The following is a 13,036-nucleotide window of genomic DNA, read 5'->3' on the forward strand; positions in this document are numbered from 1 at the left end:
ATCCCCTCCTCCTCACCAAGATTAAAGTTTCTGCTCTCTTTGCTCCAAGTGCAAAGACAGCAGAAAATGTTCCCACAATTTCTTGCTAGAAATTTCTAAGCTGAGTTCAGAGCAGAGTGTTTATGAGTATGGGCCATGAATTTTTTTGCCATTCATTTAAAGTGAGCACCAAAGCTTAGAGGCCTTTTTACTTTATTTAAACGATAAAGGGGGCATTGAAGGGTCTTTCAAAAGGACAAATTCAAATGGTTTTTCATGTTATAATCCTTAGAATACTAGACGACTCAGGCCATGAGACTTCACACCTGCCATCTGTAGCAATGATTTCAGCATAGAAGATTCCAGACTTGTGAGATCTCACAGAAACTTGCATGACCAAATGTGACGCAATCCCCCACACCCTACCGACGATCCCAAGTGGTAGCGCTTGCATAGTTTACAATATCTCAGGAACCATGAGACAGATTGTTAGGTAGCTTATACTTTCTGTTAATTTGCTTGGCATTTATATCCACGCCAGTGCATTTTTTAATCCAGACACAAAATGTGGTATTTATTCAGAGCTTTTATACCACGAATCCCTATTGCAAAATCCATGATATGTTTTTCATGATGACAAAATCAGTGTTGCTGATATGTTGATATCAGCCCTCTGGACAAAAACTGCCAATAGTGCTCCACAACAGGAAGTTGCTCCACGATGGTGGCAGTCAGACCTAGAAAGAGTAGAAGAATTGTTGTGGATTAGTCAGACAGATAGTCTGGGCCTGAAATAAGCCCCCCCCCCCCCCCCAATCATCACAGGGAATGGCAAACTGGCCTGAGTTGAGATTTAAAATCTTGTATTGTGTGGCCAGCCTACAATTTAGCTGTTTAACTTACCGACATGTACGACTTTTACAGCTGATTCTGTAGATGTGAAGATAATCGTATCGTCTGCATACAAGTGTAGCCAGATACAATGCTGATCTCAGTTAATCCTGTAGGTTTTCAACAGGAAATGGAATTTGTTACTGTTGTCCTCATTGTGTGCCAGATGGCCTTGTTGTGTCCCACTGACTTTTTATAAGCTTTTATATCTTTTTTTGCTCAAATAAACAATGAAAAAACTCCAAGGTACTCTCTTCAAACATTCAAATGCCTTTAATTTCACAGCATTTTCATATACAAACCTTAAAAATGTTTCAGCATCAAGTCCTTACCAGGAAGTCTTCTTTATTTTTTGACTTCCTGATGAAGGCTTGTTGCCAAAACACAATGGCCATACAGCAAAAACAGTGTTTAAAGAGAGCTCCTTGGAGTTTTCCTTTGTTTATTCATCAATTTTATGGATGCCACTTCCAAAGAGCACCTCAAACAAACTTTTTGTCAAGTCCTTTTTGTAGTCCTTTTTTTTTTTTTTTTTTTTTTTTTTTTTTTTTTAATCTTTTGTTGCTTATCAAGGGTTGGGCCGTGGTGCCAGCAGGCAAGGCAGTTCAATCCAGATATCCCCCTTAACAGATTTGAGGCATTCCCAGACCAAATGAGACTTATAATCCCTCCAGTAAGTTCTGGGTTTGCCTCAGGGTCTCTGTCCATTTGGACACGCCTAGAAAACCTCCATGGGGAGGCAACCAGGAGGCATCCTGATCAGATACAGAACCCCGTTAACAACCTCTTTTGAAACAGAGGTTCAATGGCTTTTCTCAGAGGTTCCTTGAGATGTCCGGGCTCCGTACCCTATCTTTGGTGTTGAGCCCAACCGCCTTCTTTTGGTCACTATGCAAAGTTCAAGACCATCAGGTCCGGTCAGGTATGGGAGTATATGCCGTATCAGGTAGCTGACCCATCCCATCCATTCTCTTTTTAGCACATCTGCAACAGACACACGGTCTTGCCAGCAATACCCAAAAATGATCTGAAGATAAGTCATTATGAAAAGGAGTCTGAACAGTGCCTCAGGCCATCAGTCAACATCCAGGCCTTACAAGAGAATAGAAAGACCAGGAGAACCAGGGACTGAAAGACTCTGACTTTTGTCCCCATGCTAGGATACCGAAGTGCAAGTAAAAGTCTGGGGTTGATCTCACTTTCATAAACTGGGGTCATGTAAAGGTGTTTCGACTTATCCAGCTTATACAAACTCTTCTGTCTTATTTGTATATGATTTCTGATGTGCTCTGAATCATTTTTGGCTCATTCTGAAAATTTTTCACAGTGACTCACAGTGAAGTTTCAGACCCATTAGTCAAACATCAAGAAGAGAAATCTGTAATCACGAATAACCTAGCAAACTTTAAACTGCCTCAGTGTCTCACAAGTATAGTATCAGACACATGAGGCAATTGGCAATCTCCTTCTGTCTGTATTTTCCATTCAGTCCCTGTCCTGATCACACACCTGAGAGAATACATTTGAAGAATTAGGCTGCAAATATAAGCAGTTTGGTGTTTTAGAAGGTGGCTGGCCTCACTCAGCGTGATACCGTTAGAAACTCAAAAATCAAAGAACACCATGGATTTACTCCTTCACTGAGATTAGGTGATTCGGTACTCTGACATATTAAGAGACCCAGTATGTCTGTGTCTTTCAGAAGTGTACAGCATACTAAGATCTTACCCAGAATGACCTAAACTGTCAGATGGCCTCAGAGAACTTTGTGATTCTGCACGTGTGGGTGGACATGAGCCCTACAGGAAAGGATATGAACAGAACTGGACTATTGCCCAGAAGAGTCCATTTCAGTCCATTTACCTCCTGATCTGTTTGTTTTTTTGCAAACTGACTTCAAGGAATGCATCTAAACTTCCTTCATACTGACCCATGTTTTATGAAATTTGAATTTCCTACACAAGGATGAACATTTAGGATGGTCCGTAGAGTCTGACCCATAGTTACTCTAAATTCAGCCAGTTTGGGGCATTCTTAGTGTGTTTATTTGCACAGTTCACTCCACATATCCTTTGGCTCTCATGCTCAATCTGAATAAATTCAATTAAATTTGTGGATTAGATATACTGTCCAAGGACTAAGGCTGGTTAACCGAAAGGTTAATAAACTCTGTTTGCATATGAATTCATCATTCATTTGCAAAAACAGAAAAATTATATTCCTAATCAAAGCAACCCAGCCTTGGTTGGATTAATAACTTCAGCAATGTGCAGCAGAAAATATGCAATAAAATTCATTATTTTTCTAATAACTTTCAGAGACTCAGTTTGGACAACGTTAGGCCGTTTTTTTTTGCAGAATGTTTTACAGTGGCAGAGGAGCTCCTAGCACCAAAACAGCAATTATATTGGAAGCAAATAACAGTTTGTTGTTTGGAGGGTTCCAGTGCATCGATCACATACTGGAAATAACTGGGTGACATCAATATTTCTAATATGTAATGGTTCTTCCACAACCACAGCCCCAGTTTCTATTGGGAGCCAATAATCCCTGCTTAATTTGTTGCAAACAGAGGGTGACATTTTAATTATCTTAAAACGCATTACTATCCTTAATCACATTTTCCAGCCCAATAGCATTCCTCAAACAAAGGTCTTGAATAAAACATTGCTATTATACATGTTGTTGATGTTTCCTTGCCTCATTAGTTGATGTCATTCATATCCGCATTGATTTTTTCAAAGATTTTTCTTTGGGCTCTTGCCTTCATTTGATAGGAAAGATTAAAGGAGATGGGGAATGTGGGGAGAAGATGGGGAATGGGGGGGTTGAACCTGTGACCAGTATAATGAGGACTGTGGCCTCTGGAGATGGGATACTTGCTCGACCAACTGGGCTAAACTGGAGCCCCATATCCTCACTGATTAAATGCTTGAATCAGATGGACCAGCATAGACAGTTTGGTGGTCATAAATTAGACGCAGTTCAAATAGCAAGAGGACAATTACATACTAAAACATACAGAACAACTCTGTCACTCAAATGGAAAAAGATTGATATTTTTGAATGAAAAGCTTCCACCCTCACCAAGAAGAAATCCACCCTTCTTGGCTACTGTTGTTTACACAACCAGGGGCTTGTAGCAACCCTATGACCTTCCCGGGATGGTACCCAAGACCATGCTTATTATCCATATCCACACATTATTCCACCCTGAAGCCATGGACTCTCTCATTTCTTCAACGGATTATTTTCCCATGCACTTGGTAATATGCAAGGACATCCAGAGTGTACCCAGAATTGTGTCAATCCACCTTTCCACCTGACGGTGCCCTCAACTAGCTTACTCACCACATCTATGTCTTACTTCAGACTCAAAATTTGGCCCCAACACACCTTAAAGTTCTACATAGTACTGTTTGAAGGGGACATATGATAAAAAATTCGCTTTTTTGGTATGTTTTTACATACATTTGGGTTCCCAGACTATTTATCAACCCACAGAATGTGAAACATTTCAAATCAGTGCTTATTTTTCACTTTACTTTGTCTAAAAACGTGAAATCTGACAGTTCATTCAGATTCTGACATTGCAATGAGTCACCTCGTATGTCGACCCATAGATTGCCATCCACAGCCATGGAAGCACACAGCTGTGCTTGTGTCCGCACACCTTACGAAGGAAAGGGACCAAAGCACGGCACATATGTTTTATTTAGACCAAAGAGAACTGTTTTAAAAGGTGGGAATGAGGTATATGTCCCCTTTAACCGATTCGATTCTTTCATAAACTTGGCTATAGAGAAAGAATAAAGACGAAGATACAGGAGGTTAGAATGTCAGTACATTTGCTATTGAGTTGCATTGTGACTACTTAAAAGTTCACATATTGTCCAAACTTAAATGTTTTCCCTTACCTTCAAGCATCTGTAAGTTTTCTTTGTGATGGTGGATGGGTTAAATTGTCAGTGTAGTCACCACAGAATCAAATCCAAAGAAGGCATTTTTCATATTTATCTGAAGATTATAATCTTCAGTTAAGGACACAGGATGAAAATGCTCCCAGATAGCCAAGTGGAGAGCTTGAGTCCCTCTTGCAGACGCCCCAAGTACAGCTTTTAACCATGCTGGAGTAACTAATAAAGGTCACAATGTCAACATGACAAAATGATAAGACTCAGCACGGGCGAATGTTTGTCCACTGGGAAATAGCCCAGCAACCGTCGCCAATTTCATTGGTAGGTCAGCAGACCAATCAGAACCAATAAAGAATATTTTAATGCCTGTTTTCCTTAAATGTAGAGTAAGATGAAACTTTTAATATTTACTGTACCTCTAAACCAGTGGTTCTCAACTGGTCTAGCCCATGGACCCACCACTACCTCTTTAATGGAAAATTAAACACTCAATGTTATTTACGGAAAAGTGTATGGACTTCAGATGGAATAAAATGTACACTATATGGACAAAAGTTTTTGGCCAAATGACCGTTACACCAAAACGGACTGTAACGGCATTGTGTTTTCTAATACATCTACTTTGATTTAGAGTTGGTCCTAGTTTTATCCCCTGTAACAGCCTCCACTCTGCTTGGGAGACTTTCAGCAAGATTTTGGAGTGTTTCTGTGGGAATTTGTGCCCATTCATTCTGTAGAGCATTTCTGAGGTCAGCACTGATGTTGGATGAAAAGGCCTGGCTTGCGATCTCTGTTCCAGTTCATTCCTTGACTGGCTCTGTACGGGCCAGTCAAGTTCTTCCACACCAAACTTACTACACCATGTGTTCATAGTCGTTCCTTCGTGCACCGGGGTACAATCATGTTAAAATAGAAAAGTCAAGCACCTAGGCACGCAGACTGTTTCTACAAACATTTGTGAAAGAATGGGTTGCTCTCAGGAGCTCAGTGAATTCCCGCGGGGTATTGTGATAGGATGCCGCCTGTGAAACAAGTCCAGTCATGAAATTTTCTTGCTCCTAAATATTCCACAGTCAGCTGTCTGTGGTATCATAACAAAGTGGAAGCGATTGGGAATGACAGCAACTCAGCCACGAAGTGGTTGGCCACATAAAATGACAGAGTGGGGCCAGCAGATGCTGAGGTGCATAGTGCGTTGAGGTCGCCAACTTTCTGCAGAGTCAACCGCTGCAGGCCTCCAAACTTCTTGTAGCCTTTAGATTAGCTCAAGAACAGTGCGTAGAGAGCTTCATGGAATGGGTTTCCATAGCCGAGCAGCTGCATCCAAGCCAAACATCACCAAGTGCAATGCAAAGCGTCGCATGCAGTTGTGAAAAGCATGCTCTAGTTGCATGCTTTTCAGAACCGCATGCGACGCTTTGCATTGCATGCAGTTGTGAAAAGCATGCCACTGGAGCAGTGGAGACGCGTTCTCTGGAGTGACGAATCGTGCTTCTCCATATGGCAATCCCATGGACGAGTCTGGGTTTGGTGGTTGCCAGGAGAACAGTACTTGTCTGACTGCATTGTGCCAAGTGTAAAGTTTGGTTGCGGGGGGATTCTGGTGTGGGGTTGTTTTTCAGGAGCTGGGCTTAAGTTCATATGCGAGTCAAGGCAGGTGAGTGAATACTTCTGGCAATATGGTGTATCTTGGTGTATTTTGCTTAGGGCACACATTTTGCAACCATCTGTAAACAGCTCCTTCGGGCATCGCTGGGTCCCAACCCACCTGTTGAGAACCGCTTATAACAATGCGAGGTGTTTTAAAGCATTACTAATCCTCTTGCATGAGCATACACTTAAGAAAAGAATTAAAAGACTATATTTTGTAATTGAAATGACAGAGTGGGTGTCTACCCACACCTGCCTGCAGTATGTCCCTGCTAATATTAATGAGATATGAATTTTAAAGTTATTTGCCAATGCTGGGGAGAGTATTCCTGACGATTTCATGAATTTTAATGCTTTGCTGTTCATCTTTGCCTGAAGCTGATGACAAGGTCACAGTATACAACTCTTTAAACCAAAAAATATTCAATGGCGAATATTCAATAAGTCAAAAAAGTCAATTAGATTACACTCTGCCATCTCTGCTCTTTTAAAAATTTGAAAGATAAACGCCCTTTTCATCATTTATGTAAGAGTATTTTAAAAATCTCATTATGAACAGAAGTTTTATTTAGATTATTTATTTAGCGACTATATTTTCAGAGCTACTTTGGAATGACATTCTCACTTAAGCATCCAAGAATACAGAGAAAAAGACAAACCAAACAGTGACAGTCACAGTGACAATACTGAAATCCTCCATACTCAGCAGGGCATCTGTCTTCCTATCATCCAAGATCTTGTTGCTGTTTGTAGTCGAGTCACCCTCGCAACACACTGAGTTCCCTGCAGTCACATTGCAAGAGACAGTCCTTTTTTGTTTCGTTGCAGAGAAAAACAGAGGGGTTGCTTACCCCTTCGCTCTCTCTGACAGCGGGCATGCAGAGCTCAGTGTATGGTTACAGCTGAGCATGCTGAAGTGAACACAGCGGCTGATCTATACAGCCGTGGTCAAGCTGACATTTCCAGGAAGAAAGCAGAAAGAGTCAGCTTTTGGAAAAAAGTAGAGTCCTCTTTTGTAATGATTTTTGTCAGCCCTTGCAGTGGCACAGTGGCTGACAAACATACTCACCATAAACAGATCAATTGTTGCGGAACCAACTCAACTTTTGCCTGGACAGAAACCCAAACTTATTTGTCCCGCTGACACTCATAATACCCTGATTTTTTTCATGAAGCCTTACAACGTTAGACTTTTTGCTTTTGAATCAAATGTCTCGACAACTTTCCAATTGAGAGCCATGAAAAGTACCTCTCAAAACCTTCCCATTTGAAGGTAAGCAAACACGGATGCTCTGTTATTCTCCTTGAAGTGTTAGAGCAAAGAAATCCTGTATGTACAACAGACACAACAAGCTTTCAGCTCACACCCGTCACTAGCAAAATTGGCCTCTTAGAGGAACTGCTGCAAGCCTCAGGGAAGTCAGTAGAAAGCCCACAGAAAATAGAATAGTTGTAGTGATGGATGGGTAAGCAGAGGAGTTTCACCTTGGAGTCTGTGGTTTGTACCTGAATGAAAGAAAAGGTCAGTGCTGATTTAATATTTCAATCTTAGCAATGATGTCTTTCACAGCAAACAAACTTAGTATTTCCATTGCTTTCACCTCAGTAGGGCTTTAGATCTTGATTAGCTTACATACAAACCAATGTGAAATTTAAAAGAAAAGCCTCTTTACACTAGTATTATGGCATCAAAACTTACTACAAGTTGACATTAGCATTAGCTCAAAGCACAACCACTTAGAGCTGCACTAACAACACTTCAGTGCTAAACTTAGTCAGCAAGACCTTCTTGAACTAGCATTTAGCATGATCCATCTAAGTCTGCTAGCATGCAGACATTAGCATGTATCAAGACTTATATCAGTCTCAATATCATATATGCCCTTTTCACAGCAAGCAAACCAAGTAATTCCAATACTTTCACCTCAATAGAGCTTAATATTTCAATGAACCAACATAGAAACTGATGTGGAAAGTAAAACATAGCCTCTATACACTGATATTATGGCATTACCTTTCTGAAACTACTAGTTGCTGACATTAGCATTAGCTCAAGGCATTGCTGTTAAGCACAGCCACTAAGAGTTACACTAACAACACTTTAGTGCTGAATTTTGTTAGCAAGACCTTCTTCACACTAGCATTTTAGTGTTATCCATCTAAGTCTGCTAGCATGCAGACACTGGCATACATCAAGACTGGTAGCAGTTAGACTGCTACCAGTCTTGATGCATGCCCTTTTCACAGCAAGAAAACCAATTAATTCCAACACTTTCACCTTGATAGGGCTTTGGATTTGGATGAACGGGCATAAAAATTGTTGTGAAATGTAAAAATATAGCCTCTAATACACTGGTATTTTGCATTAGCTTTCTGAAACTACTAGCAGTCAGCGTTAGCATTAGCTCAAAGCACTGCTGTCTAGCACAACCACTACAAGTTCCACTACCGTATATGTGAGATGCAGCCTCTGTCAGGATGGAAAGTTTGCCAGTACATTTTTGCCATTTTAGTATGACAAAAAAAGAAAAAAAAAAACATTCATGAAAAAAAAAGCACAAGACAGTTACACTGATGAAATAGCCACACTGCAAATATTACACAAATAAAATGCAAAAAAGGTCAGATGTCTGATACGGGACATAATAACATACACATTTTAGAAGCAGTCACACAAATAGTGGCTTGTTCTGGCTTTGGTACCTTTAGACTAAGCTAATGTAGCTATGCTATCTATGTAGTTAATGTCAGCCAGTGAGGCTACATTAGCTTTAGCTTTACACAAGCTTTTACCAACTTTAGCTGCATTAAGTACATATGTTACTAAACTATGTAGCTAATGTAGCTAAGTTAGATTTTGAAAAAAATAGTATTGCTTGCTTTTGCTTTAGCCAAGAAAGCTATGCAGCTACTGAAATAAACAGGTGTATGAGATTTGCAAAACTGTAGAGGTGTACAGTCTCGAGCTCATGTAGCAAATGTAGCTTCATAAGCATTAGCCTTAGCTGAATTAGCTGCTTTACAGTGTTTCATGCTTTTTTCTATAAGCAGACTGTTTACTGGGCTTCATTAAAATGTTTTGTTATTATGTTTTGCAAGTTTGGTTTTTAACTTTAAACTGTTGGTGTCCTAACCCTAAGGGTAAGAGGTGACACTGGCAATTGAATGTTTAAAAACATGACCTTCTTTGCACTGGCCGTTTATTATTGCCAATCTAAAATTGCTAGCATGCTGACATTAATATTTAGCTAAAAAAACTTTTTTCACAAGCAACAATTTGAAGCATTAGCATTGCAAATTAGCATAATCTGCACTGTCTACTGTAGTAAACATAATCTCCTCCAGGCTGACATTTTAGCATCGTTTTTCTAAACCTCTAGTAGCATGCTAACATTAACATTTCAACTAAAGCGCTACTGTCAAGTACTGCCATTCAGAGTTGCTGGATCGTACAATTCACTGTTGTTTAACATTTTCATTATATACTGTACGTACTAGCATATTCAACATATTCAGCATTTAGCCTTTGTGTAATAGCTTCTGTGGAGAACTGCCAGAATAATTTAACCATCTGGCTAACTGGTCTACACCCATGTGTTACGGGCGATTAATATCAAGTTGTAGCATTGTCGTGGTCAATGTCTAACTTAAGTAATATAGCTTAAGTTGATGTTAGCTATTTTCAACTAACCTCTTCCACACTGGCCTTTAAGCATTGTCATTCTTAACCTACTAGAATGCTAACATTAGATCAAAACATTAGCTTGTCAATAAATATTGTAGCCTATAAAGTTTATATATTATTCAGATACAGATGGAGGCACAACAAGACATTAAGCACTTAATTTAGTCTCAGAAGTAATAAAAAATGTATAATGATATCCTCGATATCATAATCTAAGATCAACCCATTTGCCTTGAACTGCCTCTGTACATCTTTGATTGTGCATGCATGCATGCATTAGTTTGTCTTTTTTCCTTTTCTTCATCGTTGCCAGTGAGGGCCGGCCTGGATGTCCTGGCCTTGGCTTAATCCCGAGAGTTTATGGATGCAGAATGCCGATTCCCCGCGCTCTCCATCACAGCACCGTCACAAACACATCCAATTAATGCCAATTTAGCAGCTCCTCCCAGACATGACCCAAGCAGAATGAACTTCTCAGAGAAACTTCTGTTGTTGTTTAAAAACTGCTGTACTCTGCTACTACATACCGCAAGCCCCGGGGTACATCTATTTTAAACCACTGTTGGATTGGCTTTATTAATGTTTGCCTTTGCACTGCCTGTCATAAAATCAAGTGAGAGCTCACGGAGGAAACATGGCATGCTGGGGAAAAATCATTAAAAACGTTGTTATTGCGGGTGTTCAATTTGATAAATTACATTTTATTAATAGTAAAGGCATCAAGCTGACTTTAGTGGCCTTTTTTAGAAAATGTGTGAGTTGCAAATATTTCAAGTAGACATTAATTTGAAGGTACAAGCAACAAAAACATCATAAATGTTCTTTAATTGCAACAGAAATGGCAACTTTATGAGGGAATATTTCCACTCTTTGAGCATTTATTTCCCTCCTGTTGTAATATATATTTGCAAAAGGGTGTATTTTCATGTTTTATCCTCTTTTACAGGGAAGAAGCCATGATGTCCACTTATTTTGAAACCGTGGAGGATCTTTTGGCATCTTTTGGACCCGTTCGGGACTGCTCCAAAGATAACGGTGGCTGCAAGAAGAACTTTAAGTGTGTGTCTGACAGACAGTTGGAGTCATCCGGCTGCATGGTAAGTTTAATGTTTCTTTTATGGATTCAGGGTTCATCCAAGACTTACTTTGCTTCATAGGTGTTAATAAAAGGCCTGTGTTCATAAAAAATGTTTATGCTAACCATTTAACAATTGGCCGGGTTAGAGGTAGGCTGTAAAACATGCCATAAAGTTGACAGAAATGCACTTTTATGTGGAGAAAGGGGCTGTGTTTCTGTGTCTGAATGAGAGCTGTGCTTGTCAGTGATAGAACTAGCGATAAAAGGCCCGATATTAACATTTATTGTCCGTGTTAGCTGTCAGTCGAATGTGTGCTGAGCTGCAGCTAACTAGCTATCAAAGCACAGAAGGTGATGACAAGTGATTTCTGTTGGGCAGCCACTAGTAACAGCACATTTCCAAGCATTTAGTCTGGCCTGGCACACTCTGACAGATATGCTGTCTGAGCATGCTAGCATTAAAGCTTGTCACGTTAGTCCTAACTCTGCACCATCAACGTCCCATATGGGATCATTGAAGGATTTAGGAATCAGGAGAGTCATTCGGGAGGAACAATTACGTTGAAATACTGTGCAGCGCTTGTGCTACTTAGTAGTTATTGCAGGACTTGTGTTGAAGTGATGGATTTAAAAAAATCCCTCATTTGCATAATCACTTCTTTTTTAATGTTTCCCTCCAAAGATATTGCCACTCATTAAATTTGCATGCCATCTGCTATGTACAGTGGCATGGCTTTTTGTGATATTTCTTAAATAATCCATTACAGTTGATGGGCTGTTTACTGAAATAATTAGTATTCTTTAATGTTACTGTTTACTATGAGCCTATGGTAAGCAGCAGTTGTAGCTTAATGTAAGCTGTTAGTTTCCCAGCCTGAGGTTTGAACCTCCATGGATCTGAAGGTGGGGACACAGGGTCCTGTCTGCTCTGAGGTCAAGGAAAGTAGATCTGCACATTTTGGACGAAATTAAAAGTAAAAATATGTAATGTAAAATAAACAACTGCATAAATATACACCCCTTTCAGATCCCTATCCACACAGCACTGAATCTGTGTGGATAGGTCTCAATCAGGCATGCACATCTGGGCACTTCAATTTTACTCCATTCTCCTTTGCAAAACTGCTCAAGCTCTGTCACGTTGCACATTGGGTGTGAACAGCCCTGGTCAAGTCAAGCCACAAATTCTCTGTTGGATCTGAGCTTTGACTCAGCCACTCCAGACCCAACTGCTGAGAAGCACCCCCGCAGCATGATGCTGCCACCACTATGCTTCACAGTGGGGATGGTGGGTTTGTAGTGATGTAGCGTCTTGTTTGATGGCCAAAAATCACCATTTTGGTCTTGTCAGACCAAAGAACTTGCTTCCTCTTAACCATTAAGTCTCCCACATGCCTGTTGGTGAAGTCTAGTCAAGACTTAATCTGAGTTTTCTTCAACAGTGACTCTCTCATTGACACTCTCCCGTAAAGCTTTGACTGGTGAAGAACACGGGCAGCAGTTGTGTAAAGAGTCTCTCCCATCGTAGCTGCTGAAGCTTGTAACTCCTTCAGAGTAGTCATAGGTGTCTTGGTGGCCTTTCATGAGTCTCCTGACAGCCTGATCTCAGCGATTTACGCATGTGCCATATTTCTTCCATTTCTTGATGATAATTGAACTCTGGGTAATGTTCAATGCCTTGGACATTTTTAGTATCTATCCTTTGGTTTGTACTTTTCTATAACCTTTTCTTTGGGTTGTTTGAGGTGTTCTGTTGTCTTCATGGTGTAATGGTAGCCATGAATACTGATTAACCGGAGACTGGACTGTCCAGACACAGGTTTCTTTATACTACAA

The 13,036-nt window shown here is 40.2% G+C and overlaps 1 protein-coding gene across 1 annotated transcript in view; it reads left to right on the forward strand.

Annotated features, from left to right (window-relative positions):
* Positions 1–13,036, forward strand: part of LOC121524927 (astrotactin-2-like) — a 615,575-nt gene that overhangs the window by 372,350 nt on the left and 230,189 nt on the right. The window contains exon 11 of the mRNA XM_041810517.1: positions 11,069–11,219. Coding sequence (XP_041666451.1) covers positions 11,069–11,219 — 151 coding nt within the window. The remainder of the gene's footprint in view (positions 1–11,068; positions 11,220–13,036) is intronic.

This window comes from Cheilinus undulatus, linkage group 17 (assembly GCF_018320785.1).
Source record: "Cheilinus undulatus linkage group 17, ASM1832078v1, whole genome shotgun sequence".
In the NCBI taxonomy this organism is placed as follows: Eukaryota; Metazoa; Chordata; class Actinopteri; order Labriformes; family Labridae; genus Cheilinus; species Cheilinus undulatus.